This window comes from Daldinia loculata (genome assembly GCF_022478755.1).
Source record: "Daldinia loculata strain CBS 113971 unplaced genomic scaffold F4817scaffold_4, whole genome shotgun sequence".
Taxonomy (NCBI): Eukaryota; Fungi; Ascomycota; class Sordariomycetes; order Xylariales; family Hypoxylaceae; genus Daldinia; species Daldinia loculata.
The window spans coordinates 160369-184869 of record NW_026054858.1 but is presented as its reverse complement, the minus strand read 5'-3'; the positions used below and the strand labels follow the sequence as shown (position 1 = coordinate 184869).

Genomic DNA, 24501 nt, shown 5'->3' with positions numbered 1-24501 from the left:
TTAGACCTCTGATTCTATAGTAGCAAAGAAATTCTCATGCATCGTCGGCTATCCTCCCGTTCTTGATACTTGTTTCCGAGGGCGAGGGAGCGTTGGTTGGTTCGGATATGCCAATGCGACGGATACTTGTTGTTCTTAGCCCAGCGTCTCTTCTTGTGGTCTCATCTAGTGATGTCTGACTGTACCTGATTTTCTGGATTGCACTTCTACTTTTGCTCTGTGGGTTGCCCGTGGCCCTTGACCTTGGTATTACACTGCCTCCAAGGCCATAAACACGGGTATTGTTTTTCATTATAGCCCCCGGCTTGCTGGGGATATGGAGAAGAACTTTCGTTACTATCTTTTATTTTAGTGCCCGCCTGCTCTAATTCCGCGTACATTACGTTTGATGAAGTCTTCCCCACATAGCTTCTATGTTAGAATAATAACAAGAATCAAAATTGAAAGACTTGTAAAAAATATTACTATTAGATTATCAATTACAATTATGACACCCAGTTATATAATCACTATTAGACTACTTCCCTCCGACATTCCATAGCTCGCCGAATCTGGTCCCCGCCTGCTTCACCAACTGGGCCGGGTTGCCTACCTCGACAATCTCACCCTTATCCATAATGACAACACGATCATAATCCATGACCATATCCAAGTGGTGACTTACAGCTATAACCGTGTACTCCTTGAACTCGACGCTGATCACCTTTTGCATTACCTTCTCGGTCTCTCGGTCGACGCTCGAGCTTACTTCATCAAGTAGTAAGACACCACCCTCAGTACCCCCACCACCAAGCCCAAGACTGCGTGCTCGGACACGTCTGCGAAGGATTGCCCGAGAAAGGGAGAACAGTTGTCGCTGTCCTTGACTCAGCGTGCTGGCTGTCAGCCCTGCCTTAAGTCCACCCCGATCGCGCACAAATGTCCATAAGCCTACTGCTTCGAGGACGGCCCGACAATCCGCGGCCGTTGAAACAGTTGAAGGATCCAGATTTTCCTTGAAAGTAGATCCATCGGGTAGGAATACAATATCCTGGGGAATAGCAATAATACGTTGTCGGAGAGTGCCCCGATCCACGCGGTGGAGAGGTGTATTATCTATAAATACGCGATCGGGTGTATCGTCGACCGGGTCAAGAAGCTTCATTAGTAGGGCAACGAGGGACGACTTGCCACTTCCTGTCCGACCACAAACTGCAACTTTTTCCCCGGGAGAAATTTCGAGTTTAACATTTTTTAGTGCCATGCCTGGTACTTCAGCTGCACTTTCAGCGCTGCAGAATGTAAGCTCTTGTTTGGTTCAATGATAGAAGAGGGGATGGTACCCGTAACTGGCCGAGACACCTTTCAGGGAAATTTCCCCGTGCTGTGGCCACTCCTTAGGCGGAATAATATCCTCCTCATCCTTGTCCTCTAATCCGGCATCCTTCTCAAAAGACTTTAGCCGAGTGATAGCACCAAGAGACGTTTCAAGCAATGTATAGTACGTAACGACGTTTGTGAGTGTTTCTCCGAATCCCATCAAGGTAACTAAGGACGCGCCGGTGAAGCCGGAGTTAGATCGTAGGCTTATAGAAAGGGCCGTAAGCATCACAGCAATTATAGCGACGACGAAATTTAGCACTAAACCAAGCCACCTATAAGATTATGTTAGTGATCAAAGTAGACTAAGAGTACAAGGTTAAGTGAATATGTGAATTCATGAAATCCAGAAGCAGTAGTTGGTTGGATTGTGACGGGGAAATTTTGGGATGAGAGGGAGAACTGACTGTTGAATCATAGTTAGGAGGTATGCAGGTCGCTGGGACGTATCCAAGAGGTAGGCATTCTTTGCACGGTCGTTGGCAATAAAACCAAAGGCTCGAAGGGTGACAACGCCATTTGATGTATCAAGAAAATGGGTGCTATATGTGTTAGTAAAATCTGCCAGACTTCGGTACAATCATTCAAACTGGTCCGGCTGAAGATAGAGACCAAACCACCACGAGATTTGTCACTAGCTCAAGAGGACATTACTTACTAAAGAGGACTTTTCGCTTCTAAGTCTAGTAACCTCAGCTGTCTTGACGTTCGAAGATAGAACTTTTGAATTCCGTATAGTACAGCTATTAGAAACGGGTAGCTGATTGCTAATAATGGCGACGAAGTAGCGATAACGGCCGCCTGGCCAATGGCGACAAGTACGGCGTTTATCACATTAAGGAGGGCATGAGGCAGGTCGTTGTCGATAAGGTTTAGATCTTGAGAAAACAGATTCGTGATGATCCCCTGGTCAGTTGTAGTCAAGAAACTCAGAGGTGCATGCGTAAGTGTCCGTAGAGCATCGTCGTGAAGAGACTTCCCTGATCGGTTGATAACTATAATGTAGATTAGGATTGCAAGAAATAACAACGACATCAAGGCGCTCGTCTGGAGCAAAGCATATATTCCTGCGTAGTAACCAAAAGAGTGTGACGGATTTGTTACCGTAGCATCATCCGACCAATACTTCAACCACACTGTCGGAAAATTGCAAAAGAAGCTAAAGAGCGTGCCCAAAACTAGCAGACAAGTACCGAGTATCATCCCTATACTTTTTAGATATACCATATAAGCTGCTTTGTCGCCCATTAGCCGTGCCTTGTCGGTTATTTTCAGCACGGGAGGTAGTATAGGTATCTTTCCTAATGGACTATGGGGAGGTTTAGGGGAGTCGGGTTCGGATTCGACTTTGTCACTGGTCATCTGGCTTGCAGACGAGGACTTGACACCAAGACTATGAATATAGCTTCGGTTAACCATAAGATCGTCGAATGTGCCTTGCTCAGTGACAGATCCGTCTGGAGCCAAAGCAATAACATGCGCGGCAGTTGGAAGATGACGGACGGAGTGAGTACAGAGCACGACGGTTGTTTGGCGTCTTTTGAGGATCCCATTCGCCCCAAACACACGCTGAAATACCAGATCTTCAGTGTCTGCATCTAAGCCGCTGAACACATCATCCATAATCAGGAAGTTAGATTGCAGGTAAAGGCACCTCGCTAGCGACACACGTTGCTTCTGGCCCCCGGAAAGAGTTATGCCATTGCTACCGACATTCGTCATATCCTTCAGAGACAGCGTCTCGAAATCAACGCCAAGCATTGTTCCGTCAACGACCTCAGCATATCGCTCGGGATCGAATGGCGAATATCCAATAATATTCTCCCTGATGCTGCCATTCGAAAGAAACGGTGTTTGGCTACAATAGCCCACCGGCTGGAGGTTGCTAATTATCGTGACTGTCCCCCGATGGTATGGTATTTCTCCTAGGAGGGCTTTGCATAAAGACGATTTTCCTGATGCAACAGGACCAACGATCATCGTGAGACAACCTTTAGGAATCTCAATATCGATGTTATTGAGGACCATCTTATCTGGTTCCCAACCAAAACTACCATTCTTTATAGTCATAGCTAGTAAGACTGAAGACTCATCCACCAAGGGCTTTTCGGTCGAATCTTGCGATTCCGTAAACGCGATGCGAAAATCATCTCGTGACTTTCTCTCCAGAAATTCCTGAATACGGCCGAGGCAGGCTAGCGCTCCGACAAATTGAGGTAAAGTTTGAAATAAATTGCTAAGAGGCGATGTCATTAATAGAAGATAGGATATAGAAGTAAATAGCCTTGCCGCGTCTAGGCTTCTTTGGGCCACTGCAAAAGTTATGGCTGGAGAGACGAGTAAAGGGATATAGGCGAAGACTCCCGCTATTAGTAACAATGTTCGGAAGTTCTGACCTGCTTTTAATTCATCGACTCGAAGCTTCTCGATGACACGGGCGATCGGATGAGTGAGACCGGAGAGTTTAATGTTTTTCATCGTCGCAATAACCCTTGAGGTGAGTCCGACACGTTTTTGAACGCCGGCCACCCACGTCCTTTGCCCTTTACCCGTAAAACGTGTGATGGCACCAACTCCGCTTGCACATATCAAAACTATTATTATAGGGGCCGTAAATGCAGCGCCAAGCGACCTGTACAATAATCCGCTCGAGATCCCAACTTCAATAAAGTTTGACCACTACGATAATAGAATTAGCAGTGTTAACTCTTATTCTAAACATGAGCGTTAACAATTATCAAGATAACTCGATGAGTTTAGCGGAGGGCATAAACGTAGAGGAGGGGGTAGAAACTTGGTAAGTAGAAAAGGGGTGAAAGCGGGCGATTAAAAAATCCACATACAATTTCGTGGAAGGACTTAAACCCACTCATTGTGCGTTCTACATCCGTACTCATCAATGTCAGAGAAGCATTCTCGTCTTCACGAGCCTCTATAGCTTTTGCGTAAACGGCCGTAACGAGACAGGCCCGTGCCATGTAGAGCATCCGATGGTGAGCATACCAGTACAGTGCTGTCGAAATTGCAATGGAGAAATAGATGCAAATGCTAGCACCGATAAAGCCGTACCCAACGTTGGCTGGCAATGTCGATTCGGATTGCGACAGTCGTGTCGTAAGGCTGCTTATAAATAGGGGTTGACAGAAAGTGAATCCGATCCTGGCAAGCCTTGCGGGAATCGGGAGTATAAGAGGTACTAAAAGCGTCCGAGCTAAGACCTTGATAATACTAGGCTTATGACCCTTAAGTCTTGCATCATTCATTTTCTGGGCAAAGATTTTTGAGAGACGGTCGGCAGCCATGTTCTGGTCAAGTGGATACAAGTCCTTTATACTTAAGACGTTGCGATAGCCTTCGAGAAATAGCCAGTTGAGCCAAGAGTAAACGCTTAGATCAAATATGCTGCTCGTTTCTTCCGGGCTATGATCTTTAGCATTCCAGATGACCCATTTGGTTTTCCGTTGAGCTTCAAGCAAGATCATAGCAACTTTCGTAACCAGCACAGCCGTAAAAATAGCAGAAAAGGTCATCTCTGGTCTAGTCTGAGAAGCCAGCCAAAACGTACGGACCTGGGTAATATCAAATAGGAGCGTCCAAAAGAGATATGCGCCAAGAAGAATCGATGGCCTTGGAGACTTTCCATGATCAAGGTAAGATAGCCCAATCATGCAAAGGCAAGTAAAAAGACGAAGCACGGAAGAAGCAATGTCAACATTGTCAGCGCCAAGCGAGAGCACGTTAACAAGGACGACCGAAGAAAGCTCCAGGAGAGTATATGAGCCAAGAACACCCTAAGCAGACAGATATGTGAGTTTATATAGGTGTAAAAATTCCTCCAGTAGCTTAGGTAGGTATTATATTATAGAAAGGACACTTACAAGTTTTACCAGTCGTAACAACGGAGCATCCACGATCGTAGGTCTTTTTGCAAGCAGATAAATTCTCCATAGCGACAGAATAATGAAAATAACCGAGGGCGTGAGGGAGAAGAACAGCTGTTCGAACTTGACAGTGAAGTCGAAGTCACCCCGACATCCCAGGACGCTAGGTCCTAGAGACTGATCGTTGGCATTTACACAAGTAGAAAACAACATCCTGCCGAGAATACGATCAGATACAGCATCGGAAGAAGTCGTTGGTACAGAACGTTTTGGGCAGTCCCAAATTTATATTCCCCAGACATACGTAAATACATATATTTAACACCTCATACGTTACGTAGTAAAATATCTGAAAAGTCTTACCATGTTGGTCATAGACATGACGAGTCCACGTCTGAGTCTGAATCCGAGTGCTCGTTCGCGGAGCGTTTCTAAACATGGTACAACACCGAGCATCGCACTATAGAGCCGTTTTGGCCGGGCTACAAGTTGATTGGTCAATTGCATAGTGATTCGTTTGTTAGGGGTCGACACGTTAGGTTTTTATAAAACAGTCATATTTTAACGTCGATACGGTAGGCTAGAGTGAGTAAGAGACTAGAAGAGAGACTTTGTCGCTAAGAATTGGCGTTGAATTTGAATCTTAGCCGCGACGTTGGCATCCGGACATCAAGTTAGGCCACCTAATACATGCTGTCGCCAATGTTGTAGGTATTAGGTAGAAATAGGCGCTAGTATGTTCAATGTTCAATGTTGTATTTGAGAATGGGCATTTATCGATAGCACCCCCTTTTCCCCTCTAAATATTACCTAACCTGTAACCAAAGCACGCTACGCAGTACCTAACACTACAAGGTACATGTACCTACCTAAGGTACGTACCTAGAGGCGGTAGCTATTCCGCTTGTCAACTCAGCCCACATACAATACAACAAGGATAACGAATCGATCATGCAACATTCAGGGTAGAATTATAGAGGCCGCGTCTTCCATTGGCGTAAGGCGGTATGCCTAGATGCCTATACCTTAGGTAGACAACCGCATGGGTTTACCCTAGGTACGATATACTGATACACTGATACACATAACCTTCACATGAAATAACTTGTTGTGCCTAGCAAAACAATAAAACAAAAACACCGACTAGCCATGGCGAATGAAGCCAGCAAGTTAGAGGTCCGCGTTCTTCAACAACCGCGTCTTCCAATATTTTCGCGAGTCTACCGGGGCGCCGTCGTCTACGCAATCCAAGTGCTCGGAGCGCCGGTAAACTGGTTCCAAGACTGGGCCTATCCTCCGGAGATCCCTCCGAACTATGTAAAGACATATCCGTGTCGACCGTCTTTGCCAATTAGGTACGGCCACCTTGATCATGATAATTCCTAGCTAGGTCTGACGAAGCATTTTCTCGTGCGTTTAGGGTCTTTTTCCCCAAGTCGTACGACCCCGAGACATCCAAAGCGCCTCTCCCGACAATATTTACCATCCACGGCGGCGGGTTCTGCTTCGGCCGTATAAACGATGATGATGCATGGAATGCGCATTTCGCCAATATGCACAATGTGCTTGTAGTCGCCCTCAACTACCGTAAAGCCCCGTCTTATCCTTTCCCGACCGCGACCTACGATCTCGAAGCCCTCATCCTAGCAACATTCGACGATGATAGCCTTCCGATCGACAAGACCCGTATAGCGATCGGTGGCTTCTCGGCAGGTGGTAACTTGACCCTCAGTGTGTGCCAGCTACCCTCGATCCGAGAAAAGGTCAGGCCCTCGGCCGCTGTACCTATATACGCCGTTGTAGACAAGACTATTCCCTGGGAAGTTAAAGTCAAGACGCGATATTACAAGCTCGGTCTCGGCCCGGGTATGCGCTCTGCGCCGGTTGATTTGCTGGCAACGCTATCTCCGTTCTTCCTATGGAGTTATATCGAACCGGGCTTTAACACAGCAGATCCGCTGCTGTCACCATACTTCGCTCCTCGAAATACACTGCCTCCACATATCTTCTTTATCGGAACGGAACTGGATCAACTCGCACATGAAACTGTAGGTCTTAAAAGAGTCCTTTCCTTTCTTCCCATATGATAAAATCCAAGATTTCTTATCAAAAGCAACTACGAAGTTACTAACGCATATTCAAGTGGTGCATGGCGAGTAAACTGGCAGGACGACCAGAGCCGCCGTTGACGGATATCATAGGCCAGGAGCAGCTGGGACCAGGAAAGGGGGAGCTCATTTTAGACGATGAGAGGTTCGCGTTCGAGCATATCGAGGACGAAGGGAGGAGCAGCGTAAGATGGTTACTGATACCCGATCAGGTCCACGGATTTGATCATCTACCACCTCGGTGGCTTGGACAAGAGGGTTCAGAAGATGCGAAATTGAAAGAGGCGGCGTATCAGAAAATTCTTGGAGAGTGGCTGCTCGGATTTGTGTGGAAATAAACGCCCCGTTGAGCCAACAACTAGAGCTATCTGAGTCAAGGATGTATGCATACAGCAAGCGGCTTAAATTTCACCATCATTTATTATTTCCGATCAGGAACTCTCTGGTCTTACCTAAGATTGATAGAATACATTCATATTAAAGATCACATCACTGATTTATTGCTTAGGCCCGATTGTGTACCTAGTGATAGGTACATCCATGTAACATTCTCGTTTGCTTACACCCTTCCATTAGTATTTGCCTAATATCCGGCCGCTCTACGTAAAGCGCCGCACTTATACTTTTGATAATTCTTCCGTCCGTACTAGCTTGTTCCAACTATCAAAGCGAGACGGAGCTACCGTGGAAGATCGTAAGCTACGAATAACATATACAGGATACGATATTCGGTTCCAAATACACTTAGGTCTTTATATCGTCGTTTCATCATGAGTGTAGTCATGTATAAGCATTTTGGGCTACTGCTGTTTGTCTTGATTACCTCTTTATAAGATCCCATGAAAAGGAAAAGGGCCGACTCGACTGTTAGGATATGAAAACACTCGGCAAGGTACCTAACGTATATGCGAAATAATTATATAATTTTCAATTTCCAAATATCAAGTTCCATACCTCAGGTTTCAATATACATAAACAAAATTTGGGTTCTCCTTGTCTGTCAAGTTCTGGAACGCCGTCGCGTTCAGCCCCTCTGCGTTATCTGTGATCACACCTGTTTCCCGCAAAGCAGCACGGACTTTCTCCTTTCGTCTGTTTTCCCACTTGAACGCGTACCGGAAGACGAAGAACAGGACGAATTCGGCAACGTTTGCGACAAGTAGAGATCCGATGCCGAGATGGTAAGATGGCGCCTGTTCGGACTTGTAAAAGAAAGGTCCGGCGATGTTTCCGACGCACGAGCCAAACCAGACCATCCCGGACACGATCATCTTCTTGGATTGTCCTCCTGTGTTGCTCGTTACTAGAGATAGAGAAATGACGAATGATGCCTGGTAGGAACCGGTTAGGTAGCTAGTAACTCTTAGCACTGGCCGAGATACTATTTCTCCGAGCGGACTCCCAAACTTACAAGCAGATCAATCGCCCAACGTAGGCGTTAGTAGGCGCGAGTAAGAAGCCCAAGCTTCCGCCTATGGTAGGCAACATGAACAAAGCAGAAACAATCGTGCGGCTATTAGCTGGCATGTACTTATTAACAAGCGCCCCGAGACCGATCCAGATGACGACGAGAACACCCTGCGGTATGCCTAGCAAGGCCGTGTGCAGCGTATCAAACCCTAGTCCCTGAATAACTAAAGTTGAGAAATTGGAGATGCCTCCGTTCGGGATCGCGCCGAGGAATCCAAATAATACGAAGAGCCAAGTCTTATAGTCAAGATAAGCTTCCTTGATCTGACCCCAATTGATTCTTTGATGCTCGATCCCGGTCTGGTTGCCGCGAATGCGAGCTATCATGAGCAGTCGTTCTTGTTTGCTGAAGCCCCAGAATGTTGTGGGTGAGTTCGGCAAGAGTAGGAACAGGACGATGCTCCAGAAAGTACATAGCGCGCCTACGACTATAAATTCATATCGCCACGAACGAAGTGCTCCTTCGATCTGGCCAATTCCGTATCCTGTTCATGTCAGTCGCTATGATTCTATTCACTTATCAGGTTGCCACTCACCAATGAGGCCACCACCAGCTATCCCAATACCGTTCCAAGCATACCACGCCGAGATACGAGAAGGTTGTTCTTCACGCGTATAGTACATCGACGTTATAAGCATGAAAGCCGGGTCCGCAATAGCTTCGAAAGCACCGGAAAGGATCCTTAAAGCAGTGAGGCCAGCGAAGTCCTTAGCTGCGGCTTGGGCCATCAAGAGCACCCCCCACATGAAGATGTTGAATGCTAAGTAATAGGCAGGCGGACAGCGTTGCATGATGAGGTTCGACGGGATGGACCAGAAGAGCCAGCCGAAGTAGAAAATGCTCGAGAGCCACGAGTACTCGGTCCCCTTCAAGTGAAGGTCTGACTGGATGCCAAAAATGGCAGCATAGGAGAGAGTGGTCTTGTCGACATACTAGATATCATGGTTAGTTTTGCTGGTTTCTTGGTATAGGTGGATATCCATACATAGAAGAAGTAGCATATTCCCAGTAGAGGCAGTATGCGTCTATCCAACTTCCGTTTGAGTTTCTTCTCGGCTTCTTTGTCAATGGAAGCTTCATCTGGATATTGCCGTAAGGCTTCGGCGTAAATTTCCGCATGGCGCTGATCAATCTTAATATCAAATTTTACATCGTTTTCGACATGCTCGGATCCGCCAGTGAAGACCTGCTCGGGAGCTTCTTTAATGCCATAACTGTCTTCAGCCATGACAAGTATATCGAGTCTACGGGTGGGATCTCTCGGCGGCGGTTATAACGAAGGACTTTGAGTAGGTAGTTAGAAGATACATTGGGACAGTTACGCCCCAGCTATTCTTTATCTCTCCTTCACGACTCAATATTGGACTTAAGCTAACGTTGATCAATAGCTTAACAACTAGGCCACGACCAAGCTATAAGTTCCGGTTCATGCATAATCTGGGGTACGGGGTCTGGGGCAAAAGGAAAAATGCACTACCTTACCTCGTATAACCCCGCAGATCGTATTCTAACGAATTGGGGAGTGTGAAACTTCGACGAGTGTTTAGACTACTTACTCCGGGCTTCTAGGAGAGACTTGACCTCTAAACCTTATTCGTTTTATACCCGAAGAACCGAAATCGATCTTGTGATTGGTCGGTTGGAATATCCCCCTTTTCTGGTAGAGAATGACCTATGGTGAGCCTCAGTTCACGAGTTGCTATGTAAAATGAGGGGATGGACTATGAAATGATCTTTTATACGATTAATAATCTTAATTCATTTCATGAAAAGAGCCGAAACCGCGAGTTATGATGGGTTATTGGCTCTCTCTCCCCCGCATTAAGGTTGCCTCCCCCGTTTTTATTTTTGTGATCAGGTTGCATTATAGATAGCATCTCCATCGTTACTCCATACTAGTATCTCTACGTAATGCTGCTCTATGACTGTACTGTCCTAGGCTATCTGGAGAACCGAGATCAGCATTCTTGGGTTTGATTTGCTATTGACCGATGTCGTAGAAATTAGATCCTTCAACTCGAGTAATTATACTTACTAAATACATTCAGACAACTATAACTATTACAGTTATAGATGACCTGTTTATGATCCCGATATATACTAATCCATCTTAGACGACGAATCACTCCCTTAGGCACATCGTTAAATAGCCTTAGGACAGCTATATTACGACGAGGAAGGTGGCACACCCGTCTCCCCTTTCGTAGGCTTCCAACTACCTAGGTACCCATCAATGATATCAAAATAGTTAGTTACGAAACTTATTGTATGCCTAGCAGAATCAAAATTAAGAATAATGTTCCAATTTCGAAATTAATAGGGTAAATATTACCTAGACCTGCGACTTCTTACCAGCCTCGACTCCTCCGGCTCCAATGCGATGAATCCAGCAGGAGACTATAGTGCAACCCACGTCCAGCTCAAGACTGATACCTGGTTTCCAATTCGCGACTGCGTTAGATAGGTACAGAAAAGGGTGATATACATGTCGGTTTGAATGCCTGCGTTAATCCTCCATGGAAATAGTTCATAAATTACAGCTTGTCAATTACGAGCAAGAATGGGTGGAAGGTCTGGAAGTAGGTTGTGAGATAATGGTCTAGGACATATCTCGATGGAAGATTGAACTCCCCCTTTAAATTCTAAGTACATAGCGAACATCCCAGATAGATCTAGACGAAGTATTATTATATAATCGCTAACGGATCCCGCCGAACAACTGACAATAAGACCCCTCGCTCTCTATTGTAAGCATGGAGACATGGTCGTCCTCAATAAGTGAAATTCTAGAAGGATTGATAATGAGGTAACTGATGAAGTATAACGTGTCCTAGAACGGAACGGCGCCAGGAAGCCCCTAAATAATTGATTTATTTAGGGTCGTATTTCCTGCAGCGTTTCTATCTTTCATCGAGCACTTGAAGCTGGCAGATCTGCAATTCGTGCAGGGAAATCTAACGGCAAGGACATCACATCGGACTTTTCGACCAGCGCAGCCAAAACATGCTTTAGAAGCCCGTCTTTTAGTTGAATCGAGGCATCCCATTACGTAGAGTTAATAATATGACTAAGGGCTCTATACGCATTTCCCGAACCTTTCCCGAGAGTTTCGTGAAGCTCTCATCGTTTTTCTTTGGCACAAGTGTATAGTACTATAGCCTATCCATATTAAAATATAATCCGACAATATCTACCTACTTGGGTAATTATTAAATTAATTGTCGAAGGAGTTTCGTAGATTTGAATGGTGAGAGAATATGGAGTTGTTGCAAATATAATCTTCTGATGAGAATCTGATGAGAATCTTCAAGTGTATTTAAACTAAGCACAAACACAGACTTACCAACAAATAATTATACCTCAAACACAGAAACATCCCACGTGCTCGCTCGCCATTTTCGAATACAATTAACAATTTTCTCTTGTCAAATGTGTAACATGGGACCCCCCCCCTTTACCACCCGATTCGCCGCCTAGTATCTCAGCATGGCAGGTCGGTTGGGGGCCTCGGCGAATAGGACTTCGGGAGAGAACAACGTGCTCCCTTACTCTCTCAGCGCCGCGCCGGGGTGGCCGGATAATTCGCAAATCCCAATGTTGCCACCTCCCAGTTTCGGCATTTTTATTGCTTATTTACTGCTGAAAAAGTTATCCGTGGCACCGTGCTGAGAGGTAGAGATGGCTGGCTGATCTCTCGGCAACGGCCTGCCGTATGTGTCGCAAGCGCAGATTGTGACCGGACCGAAAATGGGAGCTGATTCTTAGATACTAATTGTAAGGTAGGTAGAAGTATTTAATAAAGTATTAACCCGCAATGAGTTGTTCCTATTTTTCTGTATATTCTTGTCATTGTTCACAGCGTTAGCTTTAGCTTCAAGTATGAACGTACTCTTACTCACAGCCTCCCTAGCTGTAAGCGCTATCGGCGCCGCTGTAAATTGCCAGCCCAGTGGTAACGCAGCGCCAAGCGTGAATAAGACTACTTGTAATGGTATAGTTTATGAGTATGAGGAGCTTGCTGGCTACGGATACGTTGTCTCCGATGCGGTTGACAAATTCGGTGACACGCTCGGCGGACTTGGCTCCTCTATACATCTAGATTCGAGGGCTTGGAAGAAGCTTGGCAATGGAAGTTACTCAGGCGTCCTGTGGTCGTTGCCTGATCGTGGCTGGTAAGTAACCATTTCAAATCTGCCCTATGACGCCCCCGAGATGACCCCAGCCAAAGCTGGGATACTGAAACTGCAGGTGTCTGCCTGCAACCCCAGAGCCTGCTACGAGATATCACGAATCTAAGAGACCTTCTTTAGCATCTACTCGTTTAAAGATTAGGAGCGTTGACTTATTGCTACTAGGAACACTCAAGGAACACTCAACTTCAATCCCCGAGTCCATAAGTTCAGTATTATCTTTACGCCGAAGCCTGATGCAACCGTGGACAACCCGTCTAGTCCAAACTTACACTTTGAGTATCTAGACACGATACTCTTCTCTGGACCTGACGGGACGCCTTGCACCGGGTTAGATGCGGATGCAACTGGACACATATCATTCTCTGGCTTCCCCGATCTTCCCGTTGCTACTTATACGGGCGACGGCTTTGGTGGAGATGGACCGGGTGGTAAACGTATCCCTGTCGATTCAGAGGGACTCTATGTGAATGATGACTCTAGCTTTTGGGTGTCTGATGAATATGGTCCTTATATATGTGAGTTTTGGCTCTGTATCTGGAACGAAAGAAATGTTTGACTAATATAAGCGATTAGATCTGTTTGGCCCCGACGGCAAGATGCTCAGCGCAATTCGTCCCAATGACGCGATCGTACCGGTGCGCAACGGCGAAACTTCATTCTCTGCTAATAGTCCGCCATATTATATCGATAATGGCGAAGGAGATGATGTAGACCCGGCGGATCCTGATAGTGGCCGTGACAACAATCATGGTAAGCCCCTATGCTCTGTATATATATACATAATATAAGGTACATGTGATCTAAATATTCAAAATGTAGGTTTCGAGGGCCTCACTGTCTCAGAAGACGGTAAGTCGTTGTGGGTACTTCTGCAGGCCGCAACTGTCCAAGATGGTGTAAGTGCAGTACTCTACCAAGCCATGAGAATCTGTGGCCCTAGCAGGACATGGCGGAACGAACAATGGCAACTTTATATCTCCGAGACGGAATACCTAGTAGCAGATTGAGACTTGACTAAACTCTTTAAAAGCTAACTGCAACATTAGGGCTTAGAGAAGCAAACCATGCGGCATACTAGGTTTCTCAAGTATGATGTTTCGAATCGACTTGCACCAATCTACGAGGGGGAATGGGTTGTGCCTTTGCCTCTCTATAATGATCCGACGGCGAAGAAGTCTAAGAATCCAAAAGCAGCCGCACAGTCCGAGATACACGCCCTCGAGAATGGTCAGTTCTTCGTCCTGTCTAGAGACTCTGGCGCTGGCCACGGTGCCGATAGCTCTCTTTCCGTCTATCGCCAGCTTGATGTCTTTGACATTTCCGACGCCACGGATATCAAGGCAGCTGGAGGCTATGATTGTACCGACTGTAACGTTGCGAAGTCTAAGACTGGGAAGCTCAAGAAGAAGATCACGGCAGCGAAATATTGCAGCTTCCTCGACTTCAACGTTAATGCGCAGCTAAACCGATTCGGCATCCACAATGGTGGTGACCAAGACCAATATCTACTGGTAAGTCGTCCCCTGCCACTCATAAACTTAGGCTCAGGTGCGGCTTAAGACTGACCCTATCATAATATGCAGAATGAGAAATGGGAGTCCATTGGAAAAGTTCCTGTCGATCCTAGGGTCTCCAATGGTGAATTCTATGTCTTTAGTCTAAGCGATAACGACTTTATCACTCAAAAAGGCTTTATGAATGGAGGCAAGCTTCCGTATTCTGACGAGAGCGGCTATAGTCTCGATAGCCAAGCTCTGGTATTCAAAGTACGGATTTCAGCTTGAAATGGAGTGCCATGACTACCTAATTGTTGTTAATCGTATAATATTAACAATAGCAACATAGACGGGCCACAGCCATGTGAACCACTTCTAGTTGACTTTGTAGAAATAGTAACGGAGCTTTCTAAAGGGATCTAGCGGCCAATCAATAGATTATGCATTTTTTGACAGAAACGGATCTAGGGTCCAGTGAAGGTTTCTTCTTACATAATTCGAAGACCCCTGACTAGGCGCAGTAGGTTGAAGGTCTAGCCTTGGTTGCATTGGTTGGGCACCAGCAATTGCGTGGTTGTCCACAAAACACGACCCAGCGCTTCAAGTTTCACGGTCGCCGGAGAACGTACGAATATACGCACGTAAGCGCGCGAAAAGTAGATTCTTGACTCGTTAAGCCGTCTGGGGATTTGGGCGTGGCGACTATATCGTACCTTGTTACGAATTAGAAATTGCATGGTTGAGAAATGTAGACGTAGACTTAAAAAGGGGAAACCATTCAAGGCGTTGAGGAAGATGGAAGATAGAAAGTCTAGTTGGATAGCACGGGCCACATTCGTTTGTCGCTAAGCGAGCGGGACGAGAAGTCCGATTCGAAAGCTTACCTAAACTAATGAATTTGAACGACGTCACCCTGCATAAAAAGCCTTGGCTTTAATATCCTGGAAGTGAAGCTTGGGAACTTGTCCACCCACCACCTATCACAACACGAAATTCTAGATCCCGTCGAGATCCACGAAAAACAAGCACTAATAGCTTTATGGGACACATCATCTTTCTCCGACGCTGTCAAAACTTGTACTTTTCCTCCAACGTCTTCCATGTCCGGCCCTATTTACCAAGGATACCATGGATAGTCGGCATGTATTGTATTGGTGGACCCTCACGATGCATATGTACGTACCTGGCTACTTGGATGGGCTGGATATAGTTATATTGGTAAAATGTAACTTTGATAAATCTTACTGTTGTACGGAGAAGTAGATCCATGGGTAACTGGCTGTCGAGGTCTTGAATTAGGACAAATATAACAACCCAAGCGCTGCCCAATTTTCAATTACCGCCAAGGTGTTGAAGGAAGTACGAAGCCTTTATGCCATTTGCCCCCAAAGAGTTGTCCTTCTCCTCATATAATATGATGGATGGTTTATGATTATCAAATATTGAATATTGAATATTGAATATTGAATAGGTACTACATTAGGTACGGTACTTGGAATTTTCTAGTGACGGAATTTTTATGATAGAACCTTAGCTTCGATGTTACACTAACATAGTCCAGCAGTCACGCCCCTCTTGCTTCAGATTTGTTGATTGGTTTTGGCTCCCTCCCGGTATTGCTTCTGTGGGTCTTTGGGTACATGGTGGCTGTAGGTGGCTGTATTGGCTTGTATTGGCTTGTATTTTCATGCAGCGCTAATGGATAGATGGGCTAAGCCATCACCACATGTTCACTGATGTAATGATCATTTTTAATAACCGGGTTGCCCCTCCGAAATCTTCAAACTCAATTCCACGATTGAACTTCTTGTCGTCATTCTCATCCCTTCTAAGTCCTGTTAAGACTTTTGCCAAGTTTTAGTCGCGGCTAGTTATATATTATATTATAAAACGAACAGTATTCTCAACGAGCCACCAATATCTGTATATAGATACACACAAGCACAACCTCAACTGTCACACACCTACACCCGCGAGGGCACTACATCGCCTTTGGGCTGCTGATCAGGTTCATCGGTCAGTCCGCGATAGATATAGTCGCATAGAGGTCACACGCAGCAGGAACGTGCGAAAAGCCCGAGGAGAACAAAAACGGTTTACTTGGACTACTTGGACTTTGTGTTGCGCGGCGTAGTGCAACTATTATATACTTCACGAAAAGCCGCCCCGCGCGCACTTATAAGAACTGTCAAATTAATACGCTGACATTTCGGAGTCGTTTCCCCGCTGTCGTCATAGTCCGAAATCTACGACGACGCTAACTTCCGCCCGATTTTATTCTTACATCGATATCGCCTAACATCACTTTTTATACTCGTCCATCAAACTGATTAATTCTTCGAGATATCCTTTTATTTAATTCAATAATTTCTTACTAATTTTATCATTCTACTATGGCGCATAGGCGGGCAGATGACGATCTCGCCTACGGTGACTCGTATGGCGAGAGGTGGGACAAGAGTCGCTTCGCTGTTGAGAGTGACCGTAGTCGGCAAGGTGCCGAAAGAGATCGCTTTGAGGAACACGATCGTTACTACAGTCGTGGCCCAGGAGGTCGGGTTCGTGAGGCCTCTGTGGATGAAAGATTTGAGCGAAGACAACCACGTCCGTGGGAGGAGGACTTTCCGCGCGAGAAAAGATATTATGATGAAGGCCCACGTTTTCGTCGCTCTCCACCTCCCGAGTTAGAGCGGCGTCTTGTTATCGGCCGTGAGCGGGCTGAGCGGGAACGTGAACGAGAGTTCCGCCCTCCGTCCCCTCCACGACGACCTGGACTACTCCGGCGGCAGTCGTCTCTTGATACATTTGATAGACGGCCGCTACCACGATTTCTTGACAGAGAGGAATCTGATACCCACTCCCGTCGCGACGACTTCCGCCCTGAGCCGTACAAGCCGATCCCCCTTCCCCGATCGAGAGCTTTGCCTCCGCCGAGAATATATGCCGAGCGAGAATTCGATGAGATCAAGATATCTGAGCCCGATCGCTATGGCGATGAAGAATACCATGCTTATCCTGAGCTTGTTCGCGAGAGAGAGGTGGTTAAATTGAAGAAACGTCGGGGTAGTAGTACATCGAGAGATAAGCATCGTGGCGGTAGTGTTCGAAGCGGAAGCATCTCGCGCACATCTGTCTCATCAGATGATTCGAGCAGTACTGGAGGCACTAGCGTTACTGTCAAGAGCGTTAAGAGCGAGTATCCCAAGAAAGGAAAGACGAGAATTCCTGACCGACTCGTTTCAAAGCTGGCGCTCATTGACCTTGGTTATCCATTCGTTGAAGAGGTAAGTTCGAGACCATATCCAGTATCTTATCATTGATCTAACTGCCTTAGGGTAACGTCATTGTTGTGCAAAAGGCTCTCGGCCAACAGAATATCGATGACCTACTCAAACTGAGCGAAGACTACAAGAAATCCGAACGGGAAGTTGCTTCTGCTCGCTCTGTTTCCGGGGGCCTCTTTGAAGAAAGAAGAGAAGAAATATTTACTCTTCCGCCACCGCCAGTTGCAATGCCCCCTCCTCCCCCAGCAATTATCCATACTGCGGCACCTGTTGCGCCAGCTACACAAACCCCCGTCGAGGTTGTTAAGGAGACGTTCATTCGCGAGAGCTCGCCTACCCGTAGTACTCGGAGCCGTCGTAGCCATTCTACTTCTACGACTCGTACTCCCGTCATCATAGAACCCCGAGAATACAGCGAAGAACTCGCCGTAGGACCTCTCGCTTTAATCGGTGACCGGCGGCGGTCAAATAAAGACATCAAGATGGAAATCGCTCGGTTAGAGGCGGAGCGCGACCTACTAAAAGCGGAACGACGGCACCACCACTCCCACTCCCATTCCCGACACCGGTCGCATAGTCGCAGCACCGACCGAGAATTGGTGTCGGCCGAACGCCTACCGACGGGTGAGCTTGTCCTTTATGAGGAACAGGTCGAGAAGATCGAGGAGCCACGGCGCGGGGTTCGCATTGAGAAGGACAAGAAAGGTAGGATGTCCATTAGCGTGCCTAAGTATCGATAGATGAAGGTGCGCTTATACTCGCTCTCGTCTCATTGTCATGATCTTGAAGTGGAGGAGCCTTAGCTAACATGTTTATCCTCGGTAGGACCACCGCCTAGTTTGATGAGAGCCATGCTCGCTACTCTCACCTAATAACTTGGTGGGCTTAGTTGACGCCGCCTACTTTTGCATGTTGGGGATAAATATGGGTCTAATTAATTTCGGTATCGACTTTACTCTAGGGGTCAAGGATATCGAGCTCTACATCATCTATGGCCAAGATTGGCGTTTCACTACTTACGAGGTGTCATTATATTCATGTGTCACGTTCTGCTACATTTATGGCACCAGTTTCTCTTGTTAGGCAGTTCAAGGGGGCGTTTTATATTGGATACATTTGGCTAAACGCTGGGTCTCTGTCATTGTGCGTTTTGGGTACAAGGGGTCACCTTGATAGTTGGTATAAACCGGGCTTATCATCTATGTCCACTTCTTAGAGAATGGCTTGGTTATAGTGGTGGAAATTTTCAATGAATAATGACCTTTATTCACTTCGCAAATCAACTAATTTTTATATTCTGTCGTACGCTGTATGCTTACGATATGCCGAGTAACAGGTTGAGCATCAGTATCATGACACGGACCAAGTACATACCAAGGACGGCATGGCACATTACGGCAGGGCGACTTCGTAAGCTATACTAGACATTCTGAGGGCCTTTCAACCTGTCTTTGTTACCTACTGCAACGTTTATTGGGATATATATTCGATTTCCAAATCCTTTGATATAATGGATTGTTTGACTTTGTTAGGCATATCATTCATTCAATCCTTTCACTGTCAATAGGATTGTTTCGAATCTTGGCATAAACAGTATATAAGTTGAAAACTACCTGGGTAGTTTGCATTATTCAGGCCCCCGTATATTACATACTTTGAGAAGATATAGAACCCTGAGGATCTGCGTTTCAACATCACAAGCTAACGATTCGGCAAGACGAATCTAGACTTCAGAAGAGACAAGGACATAACAAAAACGGGTGAAAAAGATAATACTTCTCAATAAGATACCAGCAGAACCATGGCGAGGATAAGCAGAGGAATTGCTATCGAGAAGGCCGCAGTGCGTGCCGAACAGAGGAATGTAGCGCTTCAACAAAAACAACACGAGTGCCGTAAGAGTCCTAGCTTAGGACGGTCCATGGAGTCCTCAACGTCCTCCAATGGGAGTCGCGAGCCAAACTTATTTCTGCCGCAATTCGAGGCACATTTGTATAGAACGTGTAGGCAGGAGGCCGACGCCAAACCTCTGAATATAGAGAGGTGCCTAGATATGGATCTTGTCAAGAAAGGGTCGTTCTTTTACATGAGCAAGAATTATGTCGAGGAGGTTGACGATTGGTTCCAGTTCGTTGAAGAACACCAGAAGTCGACGTTTTGATCTTTATACCTCAGATATGTAGGTAGATTTGGGGAGCTATTATGCCGTGGAGGTGTTTTAGCCCGGTGTTATGGGAGCTATCTTCGGGTTAATCACGACAATAGGTAAATATAATAGGTCGTAATTGATCTGAGAGGCGTCAGTACCTAATCCATTGATTTATATCTTGAATCGTGCAGTTATCTTGAGTTTGTGCTCGTTAGGTGGGTGTATGATTCCTGCATATAGCTATTATTCCTTTGAAATATCTTTAATTTCTAAATAGTATGGATAGTGGGGATGCGGATTGAGCCATATATTTTAACTAGAAAGTCGAAGAAGTGGTAGATATAAGAAGGACTTTGGAAGGGAAGAAACATATCCGCAATAGCTATGGTGTAAAGGGGGCATAAATACTAAAGTATGCTTACTTAGGTACCTGGGTAGTAAATAGGCCGGAGGTTGGTACACCGTTAATACAAGGATTTATAATATATGTATAATATATGAAAGATAAGCATCATCGTCGTTCACTTACTAACTAGAGTCGTATCTAGTTCCCGCCTCGTGTACCTTGTTAAATGCAGCCCTATGGATAAGGTTCTTAACGCAGGAATTCGCCGGCGTTGGTGAGGCGAGAAATCGGCCTACGTAATTTTTCGCTTACACGGAAGAATTGTTCTTTACTAGTGTTCCACCCTCTATGTATACTGACAATGTTGTATAACTGAGCGGGGTTGTCGCCACATATTAAACTATCTACCTCATATGATGTTATCGTGAGGATCACTAATAAGGGGGTAGGGTGACCACACGAAAGCCGTTGGCAAGAGGTAATTTTTACATAGGAAGTAGTCGTCAGTTTGACAGGATTATTAGGATATAATAGAATCTAACGTCGGCTGTCGCGCGTCGCTGGTATAACCGATATGTCTATAAGCTGCAGTCATGCGGCGCAGACAAGCTCGTAAGTCTTGACCTAATCTTGCGGATCTGCCCGCAGTACGGTTTAACCTCAACTTCCTCACCTATAAAAGTTGGACTAAAAGACGTATGCATCAAATAGAAGCTTGCGTATGGAGTTGAGCAACTCATAGTCTGATTTGCTAACTCCTTTGCATCGTTGTAACTTTTTAGCACCGACCTAAGAAAGCATTACAGCACTAACCCACCTTCAATTCTCAGAGTAATAACCCCAGGTTTCATTCATAGGAGCAAGAGTGCATGCGAATACGTCTGCTGGTAGGTCTGACAACATGATCGAGTCGCCTTAATAGCCTGTAAGAAACGTACCAACCACCTGCATGAATCGTTCACGCTCCTCCCAGTGCGCCATATGGCTAGATTTCTCGAATACTACCCACTTGATCCTCGGGATTACCCTAAACTAGTATCCCGAAAAGTTCCTCATCAGCCTTTAAACGTAACATTTATGGTGGACGGACATGTTTCATAACCCAATTCAAGGGGTTAGTAGAATGAGGCAACGCGAAAATAGATAACTCTACTCACCCAGGGTTCTACACATGGCTCCCCCACCTCGTCATATCTCCCGTTCAAAAGCAATGTGTCGACCTGAATATTATGGGCATCCTTCCAACCCTCCCAGTCCTTGAGGTTGCCATCAATGACTATCTCGGAGGGTCCTTGCCTGAGATTGCGATGTTAATCCCCGATAAGTCTATTACTGTTGATTCGTCGGGGTACGTACATAGTATGGTAAGATGTCGGGTCATCCTTCAAGTTTACGAAGGCCTGCTTTACAGGTTCGGGAAGAGGGTCAAGCGAACAGACATGCCGCGAATAAAAGACTACCGAATCAATATAAGATATCATCGCGCATGAAATATAACCAATAAGCGATTACGGATGCTACTTACAGGCGCTGGCCCTTTCATACTCTGAGGTTTCGTAGCTTCCATCTCGATCGCCGGCTTCTAGTATCTCACGGATATCCGTTGGCAATGCGGCGCGCAGCTTTTTACCGTATTCCACGAAAAGCGGGAAGCTAGCAGGCGCGCCGGCGACTATCAATTTCTTCAGGCCATGAGGACGCCGGGATGCATACGATCCTGCCAGCATGCCGCCCCAACTCTGGCCGGCGACGAAGAAGCCCCTCTCGCGCAATGCTAAGTGGTCAACAAGATTGTCAAGTTCGGCAATAAAAAGGTCGACTGTCCAGAATGAATCATCCCTTATCTTCTCTTGGAAGTGAGTGGACCTCCCGCACCCGATCTGGTCATAGAATACGATGGGAATACCGTACTGCTTGTATAGATCCGTAAAAGGAGCCAGGTACTCATGTCCCGCACCGGGTCCTCCATGAAGTACAATTAAGGCCGGGGTTGACGATTTGTCTAGGTCGCCGACGACCTTGTACCAGGTGGTGGACGGCTTTCCCGCATTGGGCGCATCAAAGGCCACTTTGCTTTCTGAGACGGGTAAGTCTGCCATATTGATGGGTCTAGACCAGTGGATAGGAGCTAAATGTGCGATTTCAATCAATACCTTACGTATGTTCATAAGCAGAAAAACTGGACTGACCGTTGAAGAATGAGAATGGAACTTGGATATGCGGCTTCTTGTAAGCTAGCTACCAGGTACGCAGCTATGAAAGGTCCACAGGTAAGCTTCAAAATAGATCGGACCGATTCTGCCGTACCTTGAGTACGTCTACTAAGTGCTACTCCCTGCTGCTACGGTTACATTATCCCCTTGCCTAAGTAGAAAAGACGTAAGCGCTTGGGAACTCCTTACATACCCGTGGCTGACGCAGCTTCGAGGTGCGGGGGAGAATACATCAGAAATGACCTCCTAATGTTTACAATAGTGTCATAAGAGAATAGGTATTCACTATCATAGAACTGATATGTCTGCCTCGTATTCTAATTATGAACGAGAACTTAATCATTGGGTAAGATCTCATGCTTTCAATGGGGTGGTACTTGACAATGCATGTCAGATGACGAATTTCAAGACGCTTATAAGTTATTATTTCTTCTAATCTGACATAGTTTCATCGATCGGTACAGGTCTGTAAGTGTATTCGCCCGATCTCAATGCTCTGCTACGTGCCCAATTATTCAAGCTATCCCACTTCACGCATGTAGTCACCGAGTGCGATCCTAGTTTCGAAGCCTGAGGCCTATCGGGGTCGTAAATCCATTGTCCTGTGTGTATCTCGGTGTTTGCGTGGCACATCAAGGCTTGACGGATTGCGTTGATGCAGTGATCTGTGGAGTGATGAATATAAGCTTAATGGCCCTTTAAATTCAAGGGGCCAATTGGCTTACCTGAGTGCCCCTTTCCAAAAGGACCCGTAGGGCCTAGATCTGACACACGGGACTCATAATAATCCCAATGGACTATCCTCCGTAGATTATTCAGGCAATGGAGATGATGGTATACACCCATAACGCCAAGGTAGTCCCCACCGTCAACTTGGATACGATTCGTAAGGTTTGAACCAAGCTGTTCCATCTCATGAGGGGAAACTCTGATATTCAACGCTAAAGAATTTCAGCATATGTCGATGAGACTCTGGCTTGCGGGATACTAACCATATAATAAGTCTTCCCAGAGATCATCAAGCTCGTCTGATGGCTCCTTGTTCCAAGGTTCCCGGAGGGTATACCATTCCTGCTTCTCTTCGTACCGTACAGCGTCCCCAGGTAACCCTATATAGTGTTAGTAGAAATTCGTACTAGAATATGAGACAACCCATACTAAAGTGTTTATCCGCTCCGAGGCATTGTTGCTGCGTCCCGAGTCTCGCCGCGGAGTCAATGGTCAGGAAAATAGCGATGTATAGCAGAAGCATAAATATCACAAGTAGAAGGGCATTGTTGCGTATCCATCGGCGTATTGATGTCTTAGACTCATCGGAGGTCCTGAATTTCGCATCGATGTACTCTGTTTCACCGAGAAGGCGATCTCGAGATTCTGTAGAGCCTTTCTCCATGACGATTTCTGGCAGGACGCGAGAGACTCTCGAAGTTAGGTAAGGAAGAAAGCTTAGTTCGGCGATTGATATAAGACGGAGGGATCTCACTCAGCCTTATGACTTTCACAGGTCGTACGACGGATATAGATATGCAGGACTTCATTACGCTATGACCCACTGGGATACGCAAGCGTCAGATCTGGCTCTGGTGAACATGTCTGCATGTCTGCATGTATGTATATCATCTTTTGAATGCAACCTATACTATTGGGCGCCTATAAGGATGATCATCCCACTACCTATTGCAGATATGCACGACCCACGGCTCAGACAGTTAACTCGACACCCCGCTTGAGGGCCCTACGGCATTCACCGCTCGATACAGCCGCCGGCAATGTAAAATACCCTGTAAAGTGGCGGATGTGATATTGAATTTTTAATTTCCTGCGTAAGACTGCTTGCTGTGCCAGATGCGACTAAGCCAATCATGTTTCGCTGTCCGGATCTCTTGTGTGATCGTACCTAGTCCTAATGGTGTTGCATCTGACTTGTATATCGATTAGTGGGGTGCTCCTTTCGTCTGATATCAGACTGTTCATCTTATAAATTCCCGCCAGTCGACCGAC

General features: G+C 46.1%; 8 protein-coding genes across 8 annotated transcripts; 4 read left to right on the top strand and 4 right to left on the bottom strand.

Moving 5' to 3' along the window:
* Positions 1 to 440: 440 nt before the first annotated feature.
* On the bottom strand, positions 441 to 5976 carry F4817DRAFT_325262 (putative ABC multidrug transporter). The gene is made up of 7 exons (XM_049301749.1): positions 5604 to 5976; positions 5238 to 5454; positions 4203 to 5150; positions 2018 to 4038; positions 1767 to 1901; positions 1323 to 1634; positions 441 to 1271 (listed from the first exon to the last, which is right to left on the bottom strand). The coding sequence occupies exons 2-7, from the start codon at positions 5451 to 5453 to the stop codon at positions 518 to 520; spliced, it is 4386 nt and encodes a 1461-aa protein (XP_049162874.1). The 5' UTR covers position 5454; positions 5604 to 5976; the 3' UTR covers positions 441 to 517.
* A 118-nt stretch (positions 5977 to 6094) lies between these two features.
* On the top strand, positions 6095 to 7837 carry F4817DRAFT_325261 (alpha/beta-hydrolase). The gene is made up of 3 exons (XM_049301748.1): positions 6095 to 6595; positions 6661 to 7288; positions 7384 to 7837. The coding sequence occupies exons 1-3, from the start codon at positions 6390 to 6392 to the stop codon at positions 7684 to 7686; spliced, it is 1137 nt and encodes a 378-aa protein (XP_049162873.1). The 5' UTR covers positions 6095 to 6389; the 3' UTR covers positions 7687 to 7837.
* Positions 7838 to 8131: 294 nt separating this feature from the next.
* F4817DRAFT_325258 (MFS general substrate transporter) lies at positions 8132 to 10694 on the bottom strand. Its single transcript, XM_049301747.1, has 5 exons — positions 10302 to 10694; positions 9805 to 10102; positions 9355 to 9751; positions 8760 to 9303; positions 8132 to 8701 (listed from the first exon to the last, which is right to left on the bottom strand). The coding sequence occupies exons 2-5, from the start codon at positions 10045 to 10047 to the stop codon at positions 8311 to 8313; spliced, it is 1575 nt and encodes a 524-aa protein (XP_049162872.1). The 5' UTR covers positions 10048 to 10102; positions 10302 to 10694; the 3' UTR covers positions 8132 to 8310.
* Positions 10695 to 12698: 2004 nt separating this feature from the next.
* F4817DRAFT_366709 (esterase-like activity of phytase-domain-containing protein) lies at positions 12699 to 14919 on the top strand (the record flags this gene model as incomplete). Its single annotated transcript, XM_049307013.1, has 6 exons — positions 12699 to 12991; positions 13175 to 13527; positions 13586 to 13762; positions 13832 to 13908; positions 14059 to 14523; positions 14596 to 14919. 6 exons carry the CDS (start codon positions 12699 to 12701, stop codon positions 14794 to 14796), a joined length of 1566 nt encoding a protein of 521 aa, XP_049162871.1. The 3' UTR covers positions 14797 to 14919.
* A 1285-nt stretch (positions 14920 to 16204) lies between these two features.
* Positions 16205 to 19077, top strand: F4817DRAFT_325249 (uncharacterized protein). The gene is made up of 3 exons (XM_049301746.1): positions 16205 to 17792; positions 17843 to 18497; positions 18618 to 19077. Exons 1-3 carry the CDS (start codon positions 16902 to 16904, stop codon positions 18662 to 18664), a joined length of 1593 nt encoding a protein of 530 aa, XP_049162870.1. The 5' UTR covers positions 16205 to 16901; the 3' UTR covers positions 18665 to 19077.
* Positions 19078 to 19371: 294 nt separating this feature from the next.
* Positions 19372 to 20435, top strand: F4817DRAFT_325244 (uncharacterized protein). The gene is made up of 2 exons (XM_049301745.1): positions 19372 to 20082; positions 20364 to 20435. Exon 1 carries the CDS (start codon positions 19594 to 19596, stop codon positions 19951 to 19953), a length of 360 nt encoding a protein of 119 aa, XP_049162869.1. The 5' UTR covers positions 19372 to 19593; the 3' UTR covers positions 19954 to 20082; positions 20364 to 20435.
* A 767-nt stretch (positions 20436 to 21202) lies between these two features.
* Positions 21203 to 22386, bottom strand: F4817DRAFT_356137 (proline-specific peptidase; the record flags this gene model as incomplete). Its single annotated transcript, XM_049305758.1, has 4 exons — positions 21203 to 21319; positions 21445 to 21583; positions 21644 to 21743; positions 21813 to 22386. The coding sequence occupies 4 exons, from the start codon at positions 22384 to 22386 to the stop codon at positions 21203 to 21205; spliced, it is 930 nt and encodes a 309-aa protein (XP_049162868.1).
* A 95-nt stretch (positions 22387 to 22481) lies between these two features.
* Positions 22482 to 24281, bottom strand: F4817DRAFT_177048 (uncharacterized protein). The gene is made up of 5 exons (XM_049298294.1): positions 23659 to 24281; positions 23493 to 23609; positions 23226 to 23441; positions 22732 to 23165; positions 22482 to 22651 (listed from the first exon to the last, which is right to left on the bottom strand). The coding sequence occupies exons 1-4, from the start codon at positions 23891 to 23893 to the stop codon at positions 22933 to 22935; spliced, it is 801 nt and encodes a 266-aa protein (XP_049162867.1). The 5' UTR covers positions 23894 to 24281; the 3' UTR covers positions 22482 to 22651; positions 22732 to 22932.
* Between the last annotated feature and the right edge of the window lie 220 nt (positions 24282 to 24501).

What these genes read in the sequence shown, in the direction of transcription:
- F4817DRAFT_325262 (XM_049301749.1), bottom strand. Translation starts at nt 5,453, where the DNA reads ATGTTGTTTTCTACTTGTGTAAATGCCAACGATCAGTCTCTAGGACCT. An exon ending in TGTTACGACTGGTAAAACTT is followed by an intron (nt 5,151 to 5,237) that starts GTAAGTGTCCTT and finishes CTGTCTGCTTAG; the next exon opens with GGTGTTCTTGGCTCATATAC. An exon ending in CTCCTAACTATGATTCAACA is followed by an intron (nt 1,635 to 1,766) that starts GTCAGTTCTCCC and finishes ATAATCTTATAG; the next exon opens with GTGGCTTGGTTTAGTGCTAA.
- F4817DRAFT_177048 (XM_049298294.1), bottom strand. Translation starts at nt 23,893, where the DNA reads ATGGAGAAAGGCTCTACAGAATCTCGAGATCGCCTTCTCGGTGAAACA. An exon ending in CGGAGCGGATAAACACTTTA is followed by an intron (nt 23,610 to 23,658) that starts GTATGGGTTGTC and finishes AACACTATATAG; the next exon opens with GGTTACCTGGGGACGCTGTA. An exon ending in CTGGGAAGACTTATTATATG is followed by an intron (nt 23,442 to 23,492) that starts GTTAGTATCCCG and finishes GAAATTCTTTAG; the next exon opens with CGTTGAATATCAGAGTTTCC.
- F4817DRAFT_325249 (XM_049301746.1), top strand. Translation starts at nt 16,902, where the DNA reads ATGGCGCATAGGCGGGCAGATGACGATCTCGCCTACGGTGACTCGTAT. An exon ending in GTTATCCATTCGTTGAAGAG is followed by an intron (nt 17,793 to 17,842) that starts GTAAGTTCGAGA and finishes TAACTGCCTTAG; the next exon opens with GGTAACGTCATTGTTGTGCA. An exon ending in CATTGAGAAGGACAAGAAAG is followed by an intron (nt 18,498 to 18,617) that starts GTAGGATGTCCA and finishes TATCCTCGGTAG; the next exon opens with GACCACCGCCTAGTTTGATG.
- F4817DRAFT_325258 (XM_049301747.1), bottom strand. Translation starts at nt 10,047, where the DNA reads ATGGCTGAAGACAGTTATGGCATTAAAGAAGCTCCCGAGCAGGTCTTC. An exon ending in GAATATGCTACTTCTTCTAT is followed by an intron (nt 9,752 to 9,804) that starts GTATGGATATCC and finishes CATGATATCTAG; the next exon opens with TATGTCGACAAGACCACTCT. An exon ending in AGCTGGTGGTGGCCTCATTG is followed by an intron (nt 9,304 to 9,354) that starts GTGAGTGGCAAC and finishes TGACATGAACAG; the next exon opens with GATACGGAATTGGCCAGATC.
- F4817DRAFT_325261 (XM_049301748.1), top strand. Translation starts at nt 6,390, where the DNA reads ATGGCGAATGAAGCCAGCAAGTTAGAGGTCCGCGTTCTTCAACAACCG. An exon ending in CGACCGTCTTTGCCAATTAG is followed by an intron (nt 6,596 to 6,660) that starts GTACGGCCACCT and finishes TCGTGCGTTTAG; the next exon opens with GGTCTTTTTCCCCAAGTCGT. An exon ending in ATCAACTCGCACATGAAACT is followed by an intron (nt 7,289 to 7,383) that starts GTAGGTCTTAAA and finishes CGCATATTCAAG; the next exon opens with TGGTGCATGGCGAGTAAACT.
- F4817DRAFT_325244 (XM_049301745.1), top strand. Translation starts at nt 19,594, where the DNA reads ATGGCGAGGATAAGCAGAGGAATTGCTATCGAGAAGGCCGCAGTGCGT.